This window comes from Lucilia sericata, unplaced genomic scaffold (assembly GCF_015586225.1).
Source record: "Lucilia sericata isolate MDLA Ls3-8-SP2 unplaced genomic scaffold, ASM1558622v1 Contig000487F_arrow, whole genome shotgun sequence".
NCBI lineage: Eukaryota > Metazoa > Arthropoda > Insecta > Diptera > Calliphoridae > Lucilia > Lucilia sericata.
The window spans coordinates 147,137-173,556 of NW_023994501.1; the positions used below are offsets into that span (position 1 = coordinate 147,137).

General features: G+C 29.9%; 1 protein-coding gene across 1 annotated transcript in view; it reads right to left on the minus strand.

The window, feature by feature from the left end:
• Nucleotides 1-26,420, minus strand: part of LOC119605443 (putative uncharacterized protein DDB_G0271606) — a 259,513-nt gene that overhangs the window by 140,543 nt on the left and 92,550 nt on the right. The window contains exon 3 of the mRNA XM_037958558.1: nt 10,202-10,608. Coding sequence (XP_037814486.1) covers nt 10,202-10,608 — 407 coding nt within the window. The remainder of the gene's footprint in view (nt 1-10,201; nt 10,609-26,420) is intronic.

A 26,420-nucleotide genomic window follows, 5' to 3' on the forward strand; every position in this document is an offset into this window, starting at 1 on the left:
GACTCAGAATTTCATAAGGACCAAGAATATATATACTTTGTTGGGTCTCAAATGAATATTTCTCGGTATTACAAACGGAATAACAAACATATATACACCCTCTATCACCACGTAATGAAACCAACATACATCCAAACATACAAAAAATGCAGGTATGTTCATACAACAAATATGTTAGCAATATTAATGCATAGAAACAAGTTTTTACTTTGAAAAATATCACATGTATACACTGTTGCCAGATTTGACGATTTATCGTCATTTTGACAATTTTCACTGTTAAAAATGACCTGTTGACGATTTGACGATTTTAACTCTAAATTTGACGATTTTTTTAAAATAGCATTTTTGTACTAATTTTAATACATTTTATCATATTTCTATCTCTAATTTTAAAGGAAACCGACGTATTTAGAATATCCAATGAAAATGTTAATAAAATTAAACATTGTAATGTTTTAGAGTATGTCCATTAGACCGACTCACAAAAAATGGTGCTTGAGTTACCCCCCTTAAAATATTCGCTGTTATGTAATATGATGTTACCCAAAATATTTTGGGTTTAGCGTTGTCCGTTCGTGAGCTGGACAGTTTTCAAGAAAATATCGTATGGGGGTACGATTTTTATACCCTTCACCTTCGTGAGAAGGGTATATATAAGTTTGTCATTCCATTTGTATTTCCTATAATATAATTTTCCGACCCCATAAAGTATATATATTCTGGATCCTTATAGGTAGCGGAGTTGATTAAGCTATGTCCGTCTGTCTGTCCGTCTGTGTGTTTGTTGAAATCAGTTTTTAAAGGGCCCCAGATATCGGTGAGATTCGAATCTTAAATAAATTCAACAACAACACTGCTTATTCATTGAGTATTTCGTTTCATATGTTTGGATGGCTGTGTGTTTCATTGCCTTGTGTATATTGTTTTTGTTTCTTGGTGCATTCAGTTTCGTATGTTTGGATGTCTGTTGGTTTCATTGCGTTGTGTATTTTGTTTTTGCTTTTTTTGAGTATTTCGTTACGTATGTTTCATTGCCTTGTGTATATTGTTTTTGTTTTTTGGTGTATTCAGTTTCGCATGTTCGGATGTCTGTTGGTTTTATTGCCTTGTGTATTTTGTTTTTTTGTTATTTTTTTTATACCTTCCACCACCATCAGTGGTGATAGAGGGTATATATAACTTTGTCATTCCGTGTGTAACACCAAGAAATATTCATCTGAGACTCAACAAAGTATATATATTCTTCGACCTTATAAAATTCTGAGTCGATTTAGCTATGTCCGTCTGTCTGTCTGTATAAAACATTCTCACGTTAACACGAAGCAACAAAAATTAACGAAATTCACCCAAAATATTTATTATTGTCCTAGGCAGTTTGGTATTGAAAATAAGCCAAATCGGTTCACACCGGGAAAAGTTATGAATCAAAATTTGAAACAACCTCGAAAAAAATAAGCATTTTTTACACATTCTGATGTAATTTTCTCGAAAACTATTCAAGATAATTCCATGAAAATCACCACACATTCGTTTCTACACAAGAGCTTGACTCTTGTTGAAAATTGCCAGAATCGGTCAACAATTTCATATACCTCCCATACAAAAGTACATATTCCCGGAAAATGGGTTTTTGTTAATAACTTCCGTCACAATGTCGAAATCTTTACAAAATTTTACAAATTAAAATCTTATGTGAATAGAATTCATTCAGAGAAAAATATTGCTCACACATACAGAAATATTACTGTGAAATTTTTGTTCCATCGATCCATAATTGGTCATAGCATAGCATAATTGGTCGGGAGGTCCCCTCCCGAAAATCACTTAAATGCGCATAACCCATTACTAAATTAAGATATCCATATAAAATTTGGTATAAGTATTGCTCATACGCAAGGAAATTTTACTGTGAATGTTTTTTCTGATCGGTCCATAACTGGTCATAGCTCCCATACAAGGTCCCCTCCCGAAAATCACTTAAACGCGCATAACTCACTACTAAATTAAGATATCCACATAAAATTTGGTACTAGTATTACTTATATGCACAGAAATATTACTGTGAAATTTTTCTCCGAGCGGTCCATAATTGGTCATAGCTCCCATACAAGGTCCTTTTACGAAAATCTCTTAAACGCACATTACTCATTACCATATAAAGCTATAGATAAAAAATTTGGCCCAAATATTAATTTTGTATACAAAAATTCTATTTCAAGATTTTTTCACGATCGGTTCATAACATGGGTGCGGTCGGTTCCATACAAGGTTCCCTTCAGAAAATCACTTAAACTCACATTACTTATTACTAAATTACGATATAGATACAAAATTTGACTGAAATGTAGCTTTTATGAACAGAAATTTAGCTTAAAGAATTTTTTACGGTTTTTACAAGGTCCTGCCCCTAAAAGCTCTTTAACCGTATTTAACTAGTTGCATTATCAATTTGTGTAGAACAAAATTATATATATTTATTTTGAAAATCCTTAAATCTTTTACACACATGCATACATGCAAAATACTAAATATCGCTAAGCGCTATAAAAATATAAAGAAAATGGTGTTTGTAATGTTCAATAAATCATGGAATTGTAATAGATTTAAGCTGTTTAAATCTTTGTATTTTTTCTATTCAAGACATGAGAAAACTTATTTCTACAAATATTTGATCAATTAGAAAAGTATTAATATATGTATAAGTAGCTGGTGGAGCACTCTGACTTGGTAATTTTACAGTTCTTTCTTAAACAAAATATACAATAAGTGGTATCATTTGAAATGTTTTTTGAAGCCACGTCTAGTTGTGCTCAAAATTTGCAAAATTGTGCATACATACAATTTTAAATATTTTGGAATAAGACAATTATGAGTGGACGGTTATTTATGATTAATACATCATTGGACGCGGCTTAAAAACCCCTTTCAAACGATACCCCATATTGTTTCAAAACAAAATTTAAATTTGAAAAAAAAATAATTCCAAAATACCTTTTTTCAATTTGGTCCAGCTCACGAACGGCCATCGCTAGACTTAAAATATTTTGGGAATCATCATAAAACAAAGCAAGGTAAATTTTGAGAGGGGTAACAAAAACACGTTTTTGCTTTCCATACAGGGTGAGTCGGTCTAATGTCCATTGATCAAATGATTTACGTAATAACGAACTCAAACATCTTTGAGGTTATTGAATCTAGAATAATTGGTAGTGGGAAGAAGGATAAATGGAGTAGTGTTTTTGGACATTTGATTTAAATCAGGAGGAAATTTGTTTTGCATACGAATAATTGAAACATCTAATATACATACATTTACTAGGGTTATACCAAGTTAGTTTGTAAGAACTCAATGTAAAGTATTTTAAATCATATTTGTCAAATTAAACAGATAATAAACAAATGCATTCGTAATTCAGTTCTGGGTGGAGGAAGATTGTCGTGCGTCGTTGCCATTATCGCTTAAGGGGAATCAGACCGTCCTTTTTGCTCTGCCTTCGAAAGTTTTACGTTTCAATCCGCAATGGTCAAATGTGTGACGTCGATTAACTGTACCGAGTTAGGTTTTTGAAGTGCATGTTGACCATATTCATTCGTGTTAACTTAACCTAAGTTTTAATTTTGATAATGGTGGAGAACTAAAAAAAAAAACACAATTTGATATTCTGTCCAGTCGTACTGGAATAATTGGTGTTGGCGTTATAATCTTTCGATTCGGCCAAGAAGTCTTAGCTGCAGATGCAGCTAAGCAAACTTAAAGTACAAACAAACAAATCTAAAATCTATCGAAATTGATAAAAATTTCTCGATGGTTAAAATAATTACTATAAAATCGTATAAATACCATCAAACATGTATATTATATACATGGAAAGTAGCTTTGACGGTTTAATGACGATTTCGAAAAATTAGTTGACGATTTTGACGATTTTTTCCTCGAAATTTGACGATTTTACACCCAAATCATCTGGCAACTATGCAAGTATACAAAACTCACTGAGAAACAAAATATGCTAAACATCCCAGCTAGCATTTGGAAGATTAATCAGTAAACTGAGTCATTTTTGACTTCTTTTGATGACAATGATTCGAAAATGATCCCGATATATGATTGAAAACTGATTATTTGAAAAACAATAACAAAATGTATAGCAATCATAAATTGATCATTCTGTTGTTTAAAATATGATGGTTTTAAAAACTTATTTTGTGATCATATTTCGAGCAGTTTGAAGATCAAAAATTGTTTCTTGTGTAATTGTTTTTGTTTGCAATGGAATAGCGACACTTACACTTAAAAATGACTCAAAAACGATTCTAAAATGAGTCGAAACTGATTAGAAAATGGGCTCAGAAACGACTCTTTTAGAAGAGTTGGCAAAAAAGTTTGTGTGGCCTAAAATAAGTTGATATAATTCTCATTTCGTTTATAAAATTAAATGTATAAGTATTTCAATTTGTGTAATATTTATAAAGTCGATTTTCTGTCAAGGAAATTTAAATTATATTATGCTTTAATTATAATAATTTTATATGTTTAATGATCTTCTACGGAAGATAGTTGGGTAACTAATCACTAAACTATGTCTTAATAATTCCAATTAATGTTTAAAATCTCATTTATTTGAAAAACAATAACAAAATGTACAGCAATCACAAATAGGCAGTGTTGCCATTTTAGCACTTTCAGTGCTAGATTTAGCATTTTGCATCGTGAAAATGCATTGAAGTTTTTAAAAATTATGCTAAATGCTTTTTAGCATAATTTGCTTGGTAAAAAAATTCAAAAATATTTCTATGTTTTTTATAAAAAAATTAAGTATAGTTTAACTGATAAAAATATTATTGAAAATCAGTGGTTGGATGTTACAAAACAACATGATGACAAAAATCTGATACAATGGCTTTTTAAATTCAAGTATATAATTTTGAAAATTTTATCGGTGAAAATTAATTTAATGAATTGTCTATTTTTGTATTGTCATTACTCGTTTCACCTTTTTCTAATGCCGAACTTGAAAGGCTTTTTATATCAAAGGCTATAATTAAAATAAAATTCGAAATCGTATTTAAGCTGAATTTTTATGTTCAATAATACAAATTCGAAAAGAATTGAAATTCGAAAATGCATGCTGTTACACTTAAGGCCTAAGTAAAAATCTTTTACAAAATAAAATGTTGTTTATGAATATATAAAAAATTATATTACAAATAAAATACGATCATTTGAAAAATATCAAAATGAGGATTACGATGAAGATATAGTACCAGAAATATTGGAGTCGTGCACTACATCATCAGTATTTTAATAAAAACCAGAAAAAACAAACATTTATATTGTTTTGTTAGATTAAAAAATTTTAGCACTTTTTGTTTCGTCCGTAGAACATTTAAGCACTTAGTTTTTCAAGTTTTAGCATATTTTGAAATTCATTTTCTGGCAACACTGCAAATAGAACTTCCAGGTTTTCGAAATTTGATTGTTTATAAATTTATTTTGTATTTACATTCCGTGCAGTCGGAAGATCAAAAAGTGTTTTCTGTTGTATTGTATTTGTCTGTAACAAACATAAAAATTACTCAGAAAAGACTCAAAAATGACTATAATATGATTCAAAAATAATTCTAAAACGACCAGTAAAATAGAAATCTGAGACAAAGTAGTTGTGACATTTTATAGAAATTTAAGCAATTGCGTAAATTAAAGAAAATTATTTTTGTTGTTTATTTTGTTATTAATTGGTTGACAACAACAGACATATATACATATATATATATATATATATATATATATATATATATATATATATATATATATATATATATATATATATATATACATAAATTTTCTTATATTTTCTTAATTATTTATCCGATTTTAATCGTTTAGTCCCCAATTAAAGCCTATGTCTTGCAGTTCGACAATATTTTATTCAAAATATTACAGTTACAGTAATAAAACGCTATAAACCGTTCCAAACAACTAAGGGTTTTCGCTATATTGACTACACTAAATATCTGCAACATGACAACAGCGTTACCGTTGAAAAATTTCGAAAAGTTGCACAAAAAGGGTATTTTTCTCAAAAAGTCGCACTGAAGGGGGATTTTTAACACAAAAAGTGTCAACGTTGGCAAAATCATTTCATTTGTATTTAAATGTGCATTAAATTAGTAAATAATTAACCATATTTAATAATTAACCATATTTTAATTAGCAATAAAATTATAATAATAATGCTCAGATGTAAAATAAAAATTCTGTCGATGCACCCACTATCAAATAATTTACCCCATCTTCTGCATTTATCGTTGTAATATCTTTCCGAAATAGAATAAACGGAGGCTGAGAAGAGACATAACTTTGTATTAAATCAACGATTTTTATATTTTTTAAATCGTTCTTTAGCTGTCAGCTCTAAGGTTTCAGCGTATTAAGGACATTCATAAAATATTTTTCCAGTTAGACGATTCACCAATTTTGAATATCAAATACTCTGTAACTCGATTCGAATGAACAAATTTTCGAATTTGTATGTTAAATACATTGTGTTACGAAAGACCTTTTGAATCGAAATACAGAGTAAACTCCTTGATCAACTCAGAATATGTTTGAAAATTCCACTTACCATGCTCACTATTTGTGGGCCCAGTCATGCCTAGAACAGTCAAATATACAGAAATAGATTTATATAAAAGCCTACATAAAATCGTTGAGCGTCTTCTACATGTAAGAACATATATTGCTATAAAATTTATGCGCTCATATCTTAACCGCAAATTACAAGATAATTTTATAAAATTTGGCACATCTTGGACCAATAAATAAATTTTAAGCGATTTTCGGAATTTAATCCTATATTTGACTAGGATTTAATCAATAATACTGAATTTCATTATCGTATATCAATAGTTTCATGAACATCAATACTATTTTCGGAATAGTGCATTCAATGGGGTAAGAACATTTATAGACCGATCCACATAAACATTGGTAGAAATATTTTGGTTTCTTTAAAATTTATTTATCCCGAATTTCATAGGTATAACAACACTTTTAAATCTGTAATGAGTGTTAAAGTTATTTTCTGTAGGAGATGAAGATCATATGGGTGTAGTGTCAACTATAAACCAATCTTCATAAAATTTGGTAAAAAGATTAATTTGTTTATTTTTTATGGGTTAATTATATCTAGATCCTCATAAAATTTAGTATGCAGTTTTCAGATTCTATAGAAGTTAAAGACTGTTATGAGCGTTAAACTTATATTTTGAAGAGGACCGTCTAAAGGGAAAAAGGTCAATTATGGACGGATTCTTATTAAAACTTAACTAAAATATTTCGGTTAATATAAAATGAGTTTTTGTCGAATTTCATTGCTGTACTTGTTTTTCTGGGGGATATACATTTTTAAAGAAAGATACATATAAACAGGTTTATCAAGCCAGTATTTAGCATTAAAGTAATTTTCTGAAGCGGACCCTAAATATGGGAATTGGGTCAAATATGTTCCGATCCTTATACATTTTTGAACAAAGATTTCGGTTTTTATCAAACTAGTTCCGTTATCCGTTATCTCAATCTCCGGTTATCGTTTAACCTCTAGATATTCTGCCGGTTAAAAATATATTTGTATGAAAACTGTCAATGTATCGTTCCGATAAAATATAACTAGACATTGAGAAAGTGGGGTACCTATGTCTGTTAAAGTTGTTTTTCGGAGGGCACTTGTATGGAGGCTATGCGAAAAAGTTGGCTAATATTGTCCATTATCAATACTAAACAAGCCCAACATATAGGATATATATGTGTAAAATTGCTCTAGCTTTTTTCGTTCGGTCTCGATCATGCTTTCAATAGACAGACAGACGGACATGGCTAGATAGTCTTAGAATTCAATAGGACCCAGAATATATATGTATGTATACTTTTGTGGATATACTTCGATGTGTTACAAACGGAATGACAAAAACAATCCCCATCTTTTTTATGGTGGGTATAAGAACACAAAAATGTGTTTTATTCAAAAAGGGGCAAAAAGTGGCAAAAAACGAAAGAAGCCGCAAATTTAGTTCATTTTGACAAGGGGTCATAAAAAGTGGCAAAGCACTCGAAAAAGGGTCAAATTGCGACTTTAGTCTCACAACGGTAACGCTGCAGGTCCACCATCTAAATCTTTTCCACTTGCACAAGGTATTGAAATGTAATTTGTTTTTTTGTGGTAAAATGTTGTTGAAAAACAATATTAAATGAAATTTTAGGATAATTAAATCCGTCAATTGTTTTACGAAATTATTTGTTGTAATGTGAACACTGGGCAAACAAATTTTCACTATTTGTATTGAATTGTTTTTGGCTTTGTTTCTTCAAACAAAACGTCAAAACAGAAATACTCATTTTAAGCACATTAAGAAATAAAAATGTATTTAATTTTATGTTTTTAGGCAGATATATCTATGAAATCGTAAAAAACAATTGTAATTTCAATTAAATAGTTTTTTTTTTTAACAAATGTTTCATGTTTGGTGTTCACATTGGGAAAATATTTGTAGATTGACAAATAAAAATTTTTCACGAAAAACAGCTAATATTTTGTTCTTCAAAAATATTTTGTGTTCACATTAAAGCTAACAAATATTTGACAAAAAAAAAAAACGGCAAATATTTGATAGGTGTGAACGTAGCTTTACAATAAATATATGGACAATTCCATACGATTATATGTGACATTTGCACAGCTTTAAAGTGGTAATCCATAATTTTTGGATTTTGTTTTTATATAAAAGTTAGTTATGATGAATTTCATCGCGTTACTAATGGTTATAAATCAATTATGGACGATTAACACTTTTTAAACGGGAGTTTTTATTGGGGATAAGGTAAATTAAAGAGGAGGAAAGTGCAGTCGGACATGACAGACCTATATACAAGTTTAAGCAATTTATAGATACAAATAAAAACCAGGTGTTACATCGCGAGTAGGGTCAAATATGGACCAATCCTCATATAATTTGGGGGTGGAATTTATATTTATATAAAACTTATTTATGCCAAATTTTATCATAATACTAGAGCTTATAAGTAAGTTAAGTATTTTTCTGAAATTAAACTTTGTATAGAACTAGAGTCAAATGAGGTCCAGTCGCTATGAAAATGGTTTAGGCTTATATACACATGTGTTATATCTGCAGATTTTTAAAGGGATAGTTTAGTTCTTAAAGAAAATAAATTTTTAAGTTCTTTAATTATAAAAAGTTCAAAATAAATGAAAAATGCCAAAAAAGCACTTTAAAAAATATCTAGCAAAAGACGAAAAAGTGCTAAAAAGCACTTTTTTCAAAAAGCTGACGAAAAAAATTATAGAATTGCACTTTAAATGCCGTTATGGCAATACTGTTTGTTACTGTTTGGACCAAAAATTTAATTAAATTAATTTTGGTTATCTATGACCAAAAAAAAATATATTTTGGTTGATGATGGGGCAAAAAAATGATCTGAAATTAAAATGTCATAAATTTCTAAAAAATTTATTATTTTTACATTTGACCTCTAATATTTCGTCTAATTAAGACATGATATTTCTAACATCAAGTTGATTGGCTGTGGTAATTTTTACATTATTCGGCATTAAAACCTTTATTTTAGTAATTAAGTCGTCAACATATTTTTCCACTAAAATACGCTAGGCGCACAACTTTAGGAGCCCATAATATATGAACCGTATAAATTATGGATCCAATTTATAGGCCATTCACACCATATTTAAGAGTAGAATACATGACCTAAATTTTAACTAAATCGAAGGTGTCAAAAATTTAAAGTGGTCGAAATGTCTGTGGAATGACTCTATAGCCAAAAAAATATTTCTCATGTTTATTAGTTATAAATCTTATAATTATGGTTAAAATCCCTAAATAAGATAATGGGATTTTAGCTTAAGCTTTTCTTTTGAAATAAAAAAATTAATTTTTTTGGGTCCCTGGGTTAAACATAAAGAGACAAATGTCATATCATATCATATTTTTTTTTAATTTTATTTTGATTCTACATGCAAATAATGTCGAAACAAATAATAAACACTTTCTAAAATGATGTCGTCAAAGATTTATTATGTTTGCGCAAATAAATATGTATATATTTAAAGAAAATCAAAGTGTTAATTTTTTAGGGGTCAAGTCATTTTCGTCAAATATTTCTCACCTCTTCTTGATTCTGTTGTAAACTAGTATGTTGCTGTGGTTGTTGCTGCTGTTGTTGATAGACTTGATCGTTGTTTATAGAAGCCACAATAGCCGATGCAAATGCTTGTGCATGTGTTATGTTCTCTAACTCAATTTTAAGTTGTTCTAAGGAATTGTTTGTATTACTGCTCGTATTTGTAACAGAACTTGCTCCGCCACCTGAAGGTTTCATTACATTATTTGTAACAGCACTAACATTTTGCGTAACTACATCGTTATTAGTGGCGGCTTTTTCTATTGTTTGTTCCGAATTTTCAGTATTTTCCGTTTTTGATGGGGATGTTGATGTGCTCTTACTGCAGTTTTGAAAGTTGTTGCCTCCAGCCTCTGTTGTGCTACACTTCAAATTATGTTGCACTTCATTCTCTATTATGTTAAGAAAGAAAAATAAATTTAAAATTTAAATGTATTTATATATATGCAATTTCGTGTCAAGTGATCCAATCCAAAAAATAAATTTGAATGAAATTTGCACCAAGGTTACTACTATTGGATAGTAGGCCAGACACAAATTTTCAGCTCTATTGGCAAAGAACTGTTGGACATTTTGGCCAGAGTTTTATTCAAATGAATGTAACTTTTCACCTACTGGTCCTAGCATAAATTATCCAATGGAGTTCAGATAGCTATTTCTTTACTGTTTCCTTTTTTATCCAAATCGGAAGACATGGATTTTAAAAGTTAGGTCACTTGACACGAAATTGTCCATATTGCGGTGTATTTTTGTACCCTTCACCACCATCAGTGGTGATAGAGGGTATATATAAGATTGTCATTCCATGTGTAACACTGGTAAATATTCATTTGCGACCCAAACAAAGTATATATAATTATAGCATATGTATATAAGTTTGTAACACTGATAACTATTCATCTGAGACCCAACAAAATATATGCATACATATATTATTTGATAACACGCGTCCTCAAAATATTTACTATTGTCCTATGTAGTTTGGTATTGAAAATCAGCAAAATCGGTACACAATGTGAAAAATTAGAAATCAAAATTTCAAAAAACTCCGAAAAAAATAAGCTATGCAATTTTCACAAAAATTATGCGCTATAATTGTATGAAAATCACCACACATTTGTTTCTATACAAAATCTTGATTTCTGTTAAAAATTGACGGAATCGGTCCACAATTCCATATATCTCCCATACAAATGTACATATTCGCGGAAAATTAATTTATTGCTAATTACTTCCGTTAGAATATGAATATCTTGACAAATTAAAGTTTTATGTTAATAGAATTCATATAAAGAAAACATTTCTGAATCGGTCCATAATTGATCATAGCTCCCATGTAAGGTCTCCTCTCTCAAAATTTGGTACATATACATTAGGCTTCGTTTCAAAAAACAAAATATTTCCCGTTTTTGTGATATCACAACTTTTCAGAAGGTTTTTGTATCTGTGATCACTATGCTGTAATATTTTTTTCAAAATTCCAACTCCTTCCTCTGCATATCTGAGGCGGAAACCACTAATTTTGAGCGACATTTTTTACAGAGCAGAAACTACAGAATTTATAGGAAATCATGCTCTAATAATTGATTTTATAGGAAAAATCAATAAGAATGAGCTAAATTTCACACTTTTATAACGCTTCAAAAGTGCATTTAGTATTATCCAAAGATGAACTTTTTTCAAAAAATATTTCAAACATTTTTATTTTTTGTGCATAATCAAAGTATGCTTTTTGCTGAGACAAATGGTGCAAGAACAAAAATTTTATCATTAACCCTTTAGATGTGATGAGACTTTAAATTTTCAGATTTTAAACTTTACAACGCTATATTTAACTACGAAAGTTATAAGACCCAAAATTTGTCATTATACAAGTCATATATAGAACATTAATTGGGTGGAGTTTTATTAAATTCGGAGATGATGATGAAAAACACCATCGTTTGATGGGAAATTATTAAACCACAAGCTAACATTATAACCATCATAACTCCTAAACGGATTACAATAAATTAAAAATTTTAACACTATTTTTTTAATGGCATTGAATATTATATTTACGAATGATAAAATCAGGTTTTGAATTTTTTTTTTTTAAATTGCATTTTTTTTTCCTTTTGCTCTTATGCATTTATAGTGCATCTAAATTCTGTCAAATTAAGTTTATATATCTTAAATTTTCCTGTAGAATAGTATACTTAAGTCGGATTTGAAATATGTTCAGCAGTTTTCGGTCTATCAAAAAATGTCGCCTAAAATCGGTATTTTGGCCGCAGATATGCAGATGAAGGAGTTGCAATTTTAACAAAATAATTACGCCAATATTAGTGTTGATCAAAAACCTTTAATAAGGTATGATATCACAATTTCAAAAATATTGCGTGAAGCCTAATATACATATATTTTACTTTTGTATACAGAAATGTTACTGTATTTTTTTACGAGATATTGCCTTTACATACAGAATCGTTAATGTAAAATTTTTGTACAATCGGTCCCCAATAAGTCATAACTCCCATATAAGGTCCCCTTCCCGAAAATCACATTAAGCGCGTGTACAAGAATATATTTGAATTTCCTGAAATCGTTCACACACATGCATACATGGAAATTATTAAATATCTCTAAATCTCATTTAACGCGCTATAAAAATGCTAAAGAAAGAAATGTAATGTTCAATACATCTTACAATTGTTACTCATTTAAAATATTTAAATCTTAAGTTTTTATACCCTCCACCACCATCAGTGGTGATAGAGGGTATATATAACTTTGTCATTCCGTGTGTAACACCAAGAAATATTCATCTGAGACCCAACAAAGTATATATATTCTTGGACCTTATGAAATTCTGAGTCGATTTAGCTATGTCCGTCCGTCCGTCCGTCTGCCTGTCTGTCTGTATAAAACATTCTCACGTTAACACGAAGCAACAAAAATTAACGAAATTCACCCAAAATATTTATTATTGTCCTAGGCAGTTTGGTATTGAAAATAAGCCAAATCGGTTCACACCGGGAAAAGTTATGAATTAAAATTTGAAACAACCTCGAAAAAAATAAGCATTTTTTACACATTCTGATGTAATTTTCTCGAAAACTATGCAAGATAATTCCATACATTCGTTTCTACACAAGAGCTTTCAAAATTTTACAAATTAAAATCTTATGTGAATAGAATTCATTCAGAGAAAAAATTTTCGGAATCGGTCCATAATTGGACATAGCTCCCATACAAGGTCCCCTCCCGAAAATAACTTAAACGTAAATAATTCATTACTAAATTAAGACATCCATATAAAATTTGGTACAAGTATTGCTCTCACATACAGAAATATTACTGTGAAATTTTTGTTCCATCGATCCATAATTGGCCATAGCTCATTACTAAATTAAGATATCCATATAAAATTTGATATAAGTATTGCTCATACGGAAATTTTACTGTGAATGTTTTTTCTGATCGGTCTATAATTGGTCATAGCTCCCATACAAGGTCCCCTTCCGAAAATCACTTAAACGCGCATAACTCACTACTAAATTAAGATATCCACATAATTTGGTACTAGTATTACTCATATGCACAGAAATATTACTGTGAAATTTTTCTCCGAGCGGTCCATAATTGGTCATAGCTCCCATACAAGGTCCTTTTACGAAAATCTCTTAAACGCACATTACTCATTAGCAAATAAAGCTATTGATAAAAAATTTAGCCCAAATATTAATTTTGTATACAAAAATTCTATTTCAAGATTTTTTCACGATCGGTTCATAACAGAAAATCAGCTGTCATTCAGAAAATCACTTAAACACACATTACTTATTACTAAATTACGATATAGATACAAAATTTGACTGAAATATAGCTTTTATGAACAGAAATTTTGCTTAAAGAATTTTTTACGATCGGTCTATAATTGGTCATATCTCCCATACTATGTCCTGCCCCTAAAAGCACTTTAACCGTATTTAACTAGTTGCATTATCAATTTGTGTAGAACAAAATTATATATATTTATTTTGAAAATCTTTAAATCTTTTACACACATGCATACATGCAAAATACTAAATATCGCTAAGCGCTATAAAAATATAAAGAAAATGGTGTTTGTAATGTTCAATAAATCATGGAATTGTAATAGATTTAAGCTGCTTAAATCTTTGTATTTTTTCTATTCAAGACATGAGAAAACTTATTTCTACAAATATTTGATCAATTAGAAAAGTATTAATATATGTATAAGTAGCTGGTTTAGGGTATTTAAGATTCGGCTCAGCCGAATATAGCACTCTGACTTGTTTTTATTAGAAAGCACGAGTATACCTATTTCCACAAATATTTGATCAATTAAAGCTGTCATTAATATAAAGGTATTTAAGATTCGGCTCAGCTATTTAAGTTTTCTTTTTTGCTTTTGTAGTTTAATTGTGCTATAATTCGAAAAAAACATATAACTTTAGGAAAATCAGAAAATTACAAAATAAGTCAGGTTTTATTGCTCAATAAAAATAAATACGATGCAAAAACTCGATATTGAGAAAATTAATAAAGAAGTCAAATTTTCTCAAAACATATTTGACAATTTTTTTAATTTTCACCATTAAAAATATATATTTTAAACAAACCAGTTAATTTTTTAAAAGCTTTTATTTAAATTGCTTTGTTAGTTGGTACAAATTTTGTAACTGAATTTTCGTCCAGTTCCCGTAGCCCGATGAATCTTGGTACACATAAAGACACCTGAAGACAATGTAATGTTATGTACAAAAAATCGAAAATTTTAACTGAATTTTAAGCCACTTCCTGGAGTTCAAATATACTGAAATTTGGAATCAGATAACAATATAATGTAATGTTCAAATTTTCAAAATTTCTTTCAAAAATTTGAAGTTATATTCGAAAAAAACAATAGTTTTAAAATATATATGTATATTGTACACCCAGTGGTTTGTGAATTTAAAAAAAAAATGTAATTGCCAGATATTAAAATTTCAAAGCAAATCGGAAAAAATAAAATTTGTTTGAATTTTCTTGGTTTGTGCTGAATCTAAACAAAAACTGAAACAGTTAACAAATTATATAATACTTAAAACCTTTTCATAAAAGTCTCTTTTTAAATTATCGTGCACAATGGGGCAAAATGAAACGTCGTAACTAAGGAGTATTCAAAAAACCCAAAAATACTCCAGGGACGGCGCTATAGGGCTCAAAGTAGGGTACTTTCGATATGTAAAATTGTTAAACGACTGTAATTTTTTTTGTTTCTCATCCGAGTAGTTTTCGTTTATAGTCATCACTGTTAAAGTCACATTAGTTATATTGTCACTTTCATTAGATTTAAATGTCTCTGTCTTTCAGTTTCATATAAAAAGATTACTTTATAGTCCATTTTTATACCCTCCACCACCATCAATGGTGATAGAGGGTATATATAAGTTTGTCATTCCGTGTGTAACACCAAGAAATATTCATCTGAGACCCAACAAAGTATATATATTCTGAGTCGATTTAACTATGTCCGTCTGTCTGTCTGTCTGCCTAAAACACGCTCACGTTAAAACTAAGCAAAAGAAATCAACCAAATTCACCAAAAATATTCACTGTTATCCTAAGCAATTTGGTATTGAAAATCATCAAAATCGGTTCACAACGTTAAAAGTTATGAGTAAAAATTTCAGACTTCCTCGAAAAAATTACGGTTTTTTTCGTAATTCTCAAGTCGTTTTCTCAGAAACTACAAAAGATAATTCGATGAATTTTGTCACACATTATTTTTTTTTACCCAGGGATTAATTGTGTTGAAAATCTAAATAATTGAACCAAAATTTCACATAGCCCCCATACAAAGGTATATATTCCCAGAAATTAGTTTATCATTAATAACTCCCTCAAATATATCGGTATCAACACAAAATTTGTACATATAAATATAATATGAACAGAAATCATACTACCAACGTAGATTAGTATCGGTCCACAATTGGTCATAGCTCTCATATAAGGTCCACTGCCGAAAATCACATAAACGCACATATTTCATACACAAATAAAGCTATTGTGATAAAATTCGAGATAAATATGTTTTGTGTACATACAAATCATTCTACGAAATTTTTTAGGGATCGGTCCATTATTGGTCATAGCTCCCATATAAGGCCCACTTCCGAAAATCACTTAAAAGCACACATTTCATCGTCAAATAAAGCTATCTTAATAAAATTCGACACAAATACTATATGTTTGTCTAAATATGAATCACTCTATGAAATTTTTTCCATATAGGCCCACAATTGGTCATAACTCTCATATAAGGTCCACTTCCGAAAATCACTTAAACACATATATTTCATTGAATTCTCAAGCTATAGAGATAAAATTAAACTTGAATATGTTTTGTATACATACAAATCATTCTACCAAATTTTTTACGGATCGGTCCACTATTGGTCATAGCTCCCATATAAGGCCCACTTCCGAAAATCACTTAAAAGCACATATTTCATTGTCAAATAAAGCTATTTTGATAAAATTCGACACAAATATGTTTTGTCTGTATATGAATCACTCTACGAAATTTTTTCCGGATAGGGTCCCGTATAAGGTCCATTTACGAAAATCACTTAGACTCATATTTTTCTTTGAATAATAAAGCTATCGGGATAAAGTACGACTTGAATGCTCACAATATAAATATTTCTACCAAATTCTTTCCGGATCGGTCCACATTTTTAAATAGCTCCTACATAAGGTCCACTTCAAAAAATCACTTAAACGCTCATATTTCATTATCAAATAAAGACATTTTGATAAAATTCGACACAAATATGTTTCGTGTACATATATATTACCGGATAGGCCCGTAATTGGTTATACCTCCTATATAAAGTCCACTTCCGAAAATCACCTAAACGCACATATTTCATTAATCTATTGGAGTAAAATTCGACTTGATTTTTTTTATATAAATCACTAGATTTTTGTACCCGGCGTTGCCCGGGGTTTTAAGTGGTTTCATAACATTATACTTAAGTATTCTCCCCTTTCCCTTTCTTCCTCGTGTTTGAAAAAATGCTAAAGGTCTTTTATGAATAAATTCATTATAATTTTTTTGTGATCTTATAAAGCTACAAATGAAATTTCATTAAAATTGAACAATATTTTTAAAAGGTACCAACACAGTTCTTTTTGCTCCATTGAATTACCCAAATTTATGTAGTTTGTTTAATAAATTTTGTATCATTTCAGAAATTGATGTTGAAAATATGAGTCCTGTAGAACATTTATTAAAAAAATTATGTATCTCCCCTTTCTTCCTACCTTTTCCTCTTTAATGATGTTTTGCAAAAACTCATTACTTACTATCAAAAGTACTTATTTTGCCGGTTTTCACCCATTTTCCCCCTTTTTGTCTAAAGCGCCCGCCAAGTATAGATCTAACTTTGCTACAAATTTTTAGAAAATCGGTCCAGCCGTTTAGGCGTGATTGACGAAAAAACAAACAGACTTACAACGAGATTTATATTATATATTATGAATTAGGTTTTTAGGATTAGGATTTCATACAGCGATATTTAAAATTAAAGTCAGATAGGACATTTATTAAAACAAAGTAAAAAATTCCCTTTTTTACCCACTGGATAGATGCTTTGCAAAAACATAATTTTTTAAATCATTGTATATTTAAGAAATTTCATAAAAGTACCAAAATAACAAATAATTATACTTTTTTATTCGTTAAATTTAAATAACCCAAAAATATGATATTTGTTAGTCCCTTGCTCCATTAAAATATTAATATTTAAAATTTTATGTCTTTTGGAAATTTTATACAGCAAACATCGATCTAGCCGTTTAGGCGTGATTGACGAACAAATAAGCAAACGAACAGACTTACAAAGAGATTTATAATATATATTAGGATTTGATGTCTTTAGGACATTTTATACAGCAAACATAGAATTCCTTTTTTTACCCGTTTCTGTCCCCATTGGGTGGGCTTCCAAAATATGCATATTTCCGATACTATAAAAAGCGCAGTTGATATAGAACAGATAAAAATTAGTCTTAAAGCACAAAATTACTAATTTTGCCCGTTCTTCCCCTTTTGTCATATTTCTGATAGTTTAAAAAGCTTAATGGAATATATTTTGGCTTAAGCAAAGACAATAATTGGTATTTATGCTTAAAAGTACTAACTTTGACCACTTTTCACCCATTTACCCCCTTTTTGCGCCCTCCTATTCCTTTATATATATATATACTTTATATATATAAATCATTCTACGGAAATTTTTCCAGATCGGTCCATAAGTTGTCTTAACTCCCATAAAAGGTTAACTTCTGAAAATCACTTAACATCACTTAATTCGTTATTAAATGATTATATCCGGATAAATTCGACATGATTATGTTCTGTGTATAGATAAATCATTCTTTTAAAATGGACCTAATCAAAATTAGTTCGACATATGCATAAATGTTAGTATCCTCAATACGGAAACAAACATTTTGTCAAGTTATGTAAAAATTATATAATTAAATGGGTTTTAATAAAAAGTAACTTGCTGGTGGAGGGTATTTAAGATTCGGCATAGCCGAATATAGCACTCTAACTTGTTGATATAAGCACTTTTTACAGTTACAGACATTAATTGATTTATAATATAATGTAGAATATCTTCCGCATTATGTTTTCTATATAATACTTGGGAAATGTATATGTGCTTATATCGGCCACTTTTCGAGTTATGAGCACTATTACAAAAAAAGTCATGTTTCAAAACCCTTTTTTTAGCTTTTGGCACTCAATGGGTTAATAATTCATATAATATTGCACATCATCTGAAAGGCCTTTCCACGACCTTTCATATCATGTTATTTTTTTACAATCGAGCAAGCCATTTCCGAGCAAACCAAAAAAATAGTATCGTTAGATTCCGTATTAAAAGTACTATCAATGGAAAAAAAAATAAAAAATTTGGAGCCGTTTAGAGTCGTTAAGGAGTTCCTATTCTGCATATCTGACCTATCGAACAAAATGACATACACTATAATCTAAAAAACCTAAATCCGTTAGATGTGAATTTAATGATAACTTTAGCTTGAATAAAGTTTAAACCGGATACATTGAATTAATACAATTCTACAGCAAAATAAATTATGTCGAGGAGAACCAAAATATCCCAACATGGCACAATTATTCCAGGGGCTTCAAATTATCAGCATGAGACTCATCTCAAGTTCGATTCTCAAGTTCAGTTTTTTTCCAAAAAAGAGTTTAATTTTATCTTTTAGATTGAATTTGGATCTAACAAATAAAATTAAGTTAAGGAAATAGCAGGAAATTAAAGTAGTTAGAAAACAAAAATCAATCAGCAAATTTTTCAAACCGTCTAGATGTTCAAAAGGGAAAAATGGGTGCGTTGTTCTTAGTTATTTGAAATAAAATTTTAAGTAATAATTTCATACATTAATTTGAATGTTTTTTTGTCCATTAAATAAAGAAATTTACTAGAAAAAATTATTCTGATATAACGAATTTTTCGATTTAACGAAAGGGCCTGACATTATATCATTCGTTATACCGGGATTTGCCTGTATTTATTTCTTTAATAAACATGAATTTTTAAATTTTTTAAAATCACAAAAAATTAATATATAATCGTCCGCCATGTCCATCTGTCTGTCTGTGTGTATGTTGAAATCAGTCCATAAATAACAAGATATGAAAAAATTAAAACTTCATCAATAATTGATTTTTTTTTACGCTGAGACAGATATTGTAAACAAACAACAACAAAAAACACAATCATACGGTAAATTTTGTTATTGTACTTGCTTGTTTATAAAAACACAAAGCTGAGCATGAACGTCACGTTACGAATGAAGCAGTGTGTTTAATGTTTTTCACGGGAAATACCGGAATTTTATGTGACATTTTTGACAAAAAAATGTTGTTTAAAATAAATATATTGATTTGAAATGTTAAATCCAGAGAAGATGTGTAAATAAAAAGGTGCTAAACACTAGAAACAAATTACTATTTTTAAGCAATTTATTGGTGAAAACTGATTTTCTAGAATTTGCCTCTAAAAAATTCATATAAAATTACTTCAATGAAGCATGTAAGTTTTTATGGAAAATTACAACAAATGCGTAAATTTAAGCATAAATTGTTTTTAAGAATTTATTACATACTTGTAGCAGCAAAAATAAATACAAAATGTGGTAATTTAAATTTTGGTGAACATGTTCCTAATAAATTAGATATTTTAAATTTAAAATTACAACCATTATTAAATTTTATTTTTAAACAAAAAATGAGTAATATTTTTTTCTTTGAGTAATATAAAATTTTTCAAAATATTATTCATAAAATAATAAAAAGGAATAAAACAATACAAAAATTTCTTTTGTGCAATAAAAAATTTAAAAAACGATTAATTTTAATAATGTAAAGCAAATTTATTCCATGGAGGACGTATGTACATATATGTATGTAGTACTAAGCAGTGATGTGGACTAATACATATGTGTATCAATGCCCACAAATGACACAAAGAGGCAACGGAAAATCATATCATAGCGAACAACCAATGGCCATATAGAACCCCGGCCGCCGAATTTAACATGCCAGAAACACCACCTTCTTACAAAAGCCATGCGTCAGTCAAACTATGTATGTACCTACTATCCCCAGTGTTTTGGATTTCAAACAACCATAACGTGAAGCTGGAAGTTTCCCCTATTTAAGTATTCAACAATAGGCGAATTTTGTATGGGTAAAAGAAATTAGCCGCTTTGGGTAAAATAGTTCTTAAAAGTTAAAAACTTTAATTCTTAAAAGTTAAAAACTTTAATTTAATTTAAACAAGTAAGAGTGTTATATTCGGCTATGCCGAATCTTATATACCCACCATCAAACCTCGTTTGACTCAAACGAAACTTACTTTTGTCAAATTTCATCTATATACTCGTATATTTAGGCCAATTATAAGCGTTAAAGTAATTTTCTGAAGGGGATCTTATATAGGGGGGTAGGGTCAATTATGGGTCGATCCTCATAAAATTTGGTAGACAGAATTTGGTTCGTATTAAATTTACTTGTGTCGAATTTCATCGCTACACTCGTATTTTTAAACCATTAATGAGCGTTGCAGTCATTTTCTGAAGGAGACCTTATATAGGGGGGGTAGGGTCAATCATGGACCGATCCTCGTAACATTTTTTAGATAGATTTTGACTCGTATGAAACTTACTTATGTCAAATTTCATCTATATACTAGTATTTTTAAGCCAGTAATGAGCGTTAAAGTCATTTTCTGAAGGGGACCTTATATGGGGGGTAGGGTCAATTATGGACCGATCCTCATAAAATTTTGCACAGTGATTTTGGATCATAAGAAACTTACTTATGTCGAATTTCATCCCTATATTCGTATTTTTAAACAAGTTATGGCTGTTAAAGCTGCTTTTCGAGGGGCCACTTGTATGGGGGCTATCCGAAAACGTGAACCGATATCGCCCATTTTCAATACCAAACAAACCTTACCTATAAGAAATATTTATGTGAAATTTCAACCCTCTAGCTCTTTCCATTCGGACTCTATCGTGCTTTCAACAGACAGACAGACAGACAGACAGACAGACGGACGGACGGACAGACGGACAGACATGGCTAGATCGTCTTAGAATTTAATGAGGACCCAGAATATATATACTTTTGTGGGTCTATGATCAATATTTCGATGTGTTACAAACGGAATGACAAAATCAATATACCCCCCATCTTTTTTGATGGTGGGTATAAAAACAAGTAAGAAATTATAGTCGGGCGAGGCCGACCATATAATACCCTACACCTGTTACAAAAACAAAATGTGATTTAGTTTTCATAATAGAGCATTTAAGTTGAATTTCTCCTTGCCTTGAATTATACTTAAGCCATTTATTGCTGAATAAAATTGTGGACATTTAAGTCAAATTTTGAAGGGGGATTTGTATAGGAGCTATGGTCAAATGAGACCCTATAATTATAAAATTCACGAGAGTCATCAAGGCTAGTATAGAACTTGGTTTTGCAGCTTTTTGTCGAGATACGAGTATATTAAACATAATTATAAACTTAAAATCCCTATTCGTCGGGTTCAGTTGTATGGGGGCTAGGTGAAATAATGGACCGATGTTAACCATTTTCAATAGGCTTCGTCTCCCGTACCATAGAAGATCATCTGCCAAATTTCATTGAATTATCTTTAAAATTGCGACCTATAGTTTGATTAAAAGGTTTACAAGCCCTATTCGGGGGTTCAGTTGTATGGGGGCTATGTGAGAAAATGGACCGATGTTAACCATTTTCAATAGGCTTCGTCTCCGGTACCATAGAAGATAGTGTGCAAAATTTCATTGAATTATCTTCAAAATTGCGACCTGTAGTTTGATTACAAGGTTTACAAGCCCTATTCGGGGGTTCAGTTGTATGGGGGCTAGGAAAAATAATGAACCGATGTTAACCATTTTCAATAGACTTCGTCCCTGGGACAATAGAAGATCATGTGCCAAATTTCATTGAATTATCTTCAAAATTGCGACCTGTAGTTTGATTACAAGGTTTACATGGACGGACAGACGGACGGACGGACATAGCTAAATCGACTCAGAAAATGATTCTAAGCCGATTGGTATACTTTAAGGTGGGTATAGGACCAATATTATTGTGCGTTACAAACATCAGCACAAATCCAATATACCCTCCCCACTAAAGTGGTGTAGGGTATAATAAATCGTTATTTCATAATGTAAATATATACCTTCAAATAAATAGAGATTTTTTTTTTATTTTAATACATTTTAAATGCAATTTTAGGTGTAAATTTATCTTTTTCAGAATTTTTTTAGACACAAAAAATGTAAATTTCAACAAATATAAAATGTTGCTAAACTTTTTTAAGCACAAAAATGTGTAATATTAAACTTTTTGTGTCTAGAATTTTTACACATAATGTGTTTAAAATTTTTTAGTATGTATTTTTACCCTAATTATACTAGGAATCTGGTTACCTACAATAAATAGAGTAAATTTACATGAAAATTTATAAGAGTGTAGTATATTTAACATACATATGTAATTATTAGCTAAAAAGCACAACTAGTCAGGTTCAGTTATTTGGATGTAAGTGAAATAATTGTTTCATATAAACCATTTTCAATAGGGTTCGTTCTTGGGATAAAAGAGCAGTGTTCTTTAAAATCTTAATGATTTACATAGACGGACAGAGCCCATTGGTATGCTTTACGGTGAGTATTCTGCCAATATCCTTATTTATTAAAAATCAGCACAAATTCATAATATCGTCACCACTATAGTGGTGTAGCTATTATTCCGATACAAATATTTCAGGCTTGTACATAACATACATTAGAAATCCTGTAACTTTACCTCTTTTTATTTAATTTTTATAGCCTTGTGTATGTAATAGGGATGCCAAACAGGATCGGCTTTTCGGGATTTTGAAAATTGTAATCCCGAAATATCCCGCGATCCCGGTATTTTACGGGATTACTTAAATTTAATTATTTTATACATGAAAATCTTAAATCTTCATGTTTGTGAAGAAAATTGTTTAATATTGTGGGAATTAATCAACAGAAGATAAATTTAAATTAAAGCAATCCAATTAATTCCAATTCTTAAATAAAAACTTTTAGAATATCATAATTTAAGAAATTTGGTAACTACATACATACTTCCTAATAAATAAAAATAAATATCACGTTCAATCCTTCGAATATCAATTTAGATCATAAATGAACCTTTTCTTTGGAAAATGATATCTTCATTCAGAACAATTTAATTTACCTTTACCGTTATCACTCAGATTTAAAGAAAGCTTGAAATGCAAAACCTTCTAGATATCATTTAAAAAATAAATTTTATATTTGACTGTGCCGAAATAAAACAAATATTCCGGTTTTAGTTAGAGTGCTATATTCGGCTTTGCTGAATCTTAAATACCCTCCACCTGTAAGCTTTTTGAAAACCATCTAAATTGGTTTCAAAGTTTTAATAAATTTTTAAACTTATTTATGATGAATTGTAGTCAGATATCTTTATCTATCAATGAAATATGCAGTTTTTGAAGTGGATCTTATATGGGAGCTATGACCAATTATGGACTGATCCGGAAAATATTTCTCAGGATGGTTCATATCTACTTTAAACACATTCATTCACTCATATTACGTTACATATTATATCCACATGTGCATTTCGTGGTGATATTTTTAACGCAGTTATTAACGATAAACCCAATTTCGAGAATATCGACCTTTGTATGGGGGCTGTGGGAAACTTTGGACCGATATTTTTGAGTTTGGACATAATTGATCCCTGGGCAAAATAAAAAACGTGTAATATAATTCATTGAATAATCTTCGGTAGTTTCTGAGAAATCTACTCGAGAATTAGGAAAAAAACGTAATTTTTTCGAAGTAGTCTAACATTTTTACTCATATTTTTTACGTTGTGAAGCAATTATGCTGATTTTCAAATACCAAACTGCTCCTTCCTTAGCTTAGTTTTAACGTGAGCGTGTTTTACACAGACAGACGGACAATATATATACTTTGTTGGGTCTCAGTTTAATATTTCTTGGTGTTACATACGGAATGACAAATATTCTCTATCGCCACTGATGGTGGTGAAGGGTAAATAAAAAGAACGACTTTACCAAGATTCGAACCACTTATGTTTCACTTCTCAATCCAGTGTTTTACCCACAACACCACTGCCTTACTTAGCTCTTTGATAACTAATGTTTATCATATAAAAATACTATATTATTTTCTGTGTGTACAAAAAAACCGTTGCTGAATACCTTTTGTCAACACTTATCTTGCAGAATTGCATAAAAAAATAAACAGCTACGTTTTCTCAGTATGCGTATTTTTTGGTCGCGCGTCAGCAGTGAAAATAGTATTTTTATGTAAAAGCCACCAGTTAACAAACGAAAGCAAGAGTAATTGACGTTGCAGTGGTCAGGACATAGAACCGACAACTGTAAGAGTCTAGGTTCAAACCCAGTCTACTTGTTATTTTTTTTATAAAATAAAACAACTTTTTTATCCCCCTTCTAGACCTATTTTATGGTTGTAAAATTTTGGTCCGATTTTGTTGAAAAAAAGAAAAGAAAGAAAAAAAGAAATTTCTTCAACAATTTTATTTCTTTGAAAACGAATGATCTTACCAGCAGGACTTATGTTAGAGAAGAAGACAAAACAATTTTACGGAAATATTAACTTTAACAGATTGATTGATTAGGCATTTTGGGTGAAAGAGATAGAAAATGTAGTTACATGTTCTATCTGTCTATGAGCTTTTATGTATAACGAAGCATGAAGACCCTTAAAGGGTAAGTTTTACCATTAACGGTTAAACTTAATTAATGCCATAAAAATAGTAAAAATTTTGGCATTAACATATATAAAGATGTTTGTCTTCCAAAATTCATTAGTTTATCTGCAGTAGTTTTTGTAAAAAATACAAAAAACCAGTTGAAAAAGCAAGATTTTTTTAGAGGTTGTGTGAAATTTTTACTCATATCACTGAACCAAACTGAACCGGACAATAATGAATGTTTTGGGTAAATTTCGTAGGTTTCCGTTGCTTCTTTTTAACGTGCGCGTGTTTTACACAGACAGACGGATAGACGGACGGACATAGCTAAATTGACTCAGAATTTCATAAGAATTAAGAATATTGATTTTCAGAGGAGGTCCTTTTAGGATTTCTTTTATTAATTTTGGTCCAAATTTTTCGGCCTAAATAGAATGAGTCTACTATAGACAAAGAATGTGTATACTTTTTGGGTCTACGACGAAATGAAAAAATAAATTTGTATGTACTATATATGGAATCATGCCACTTTAAAAAAAGTTCAAAATGTACAAAATTGAATTTTGTACATTTTGTTCTTCATAAGTCAAAAATAAACTAAGATCGTAATTTTCGAGCGAATTGTATGAAATTATTGCTCAAAAAAGAATTAGAAAAAAATTTTAGTAACAAATCCCGGGATTCATTTTGAAAAATCCTGGGATTCGGGATATCCTAATCCCGGGATTTATTTTGCAAATCCCGAAAAATCCCGGAATTTTCGGGATCGGGATTGGCATCCCTAGTATATAACCAAAGCAGTGTGAC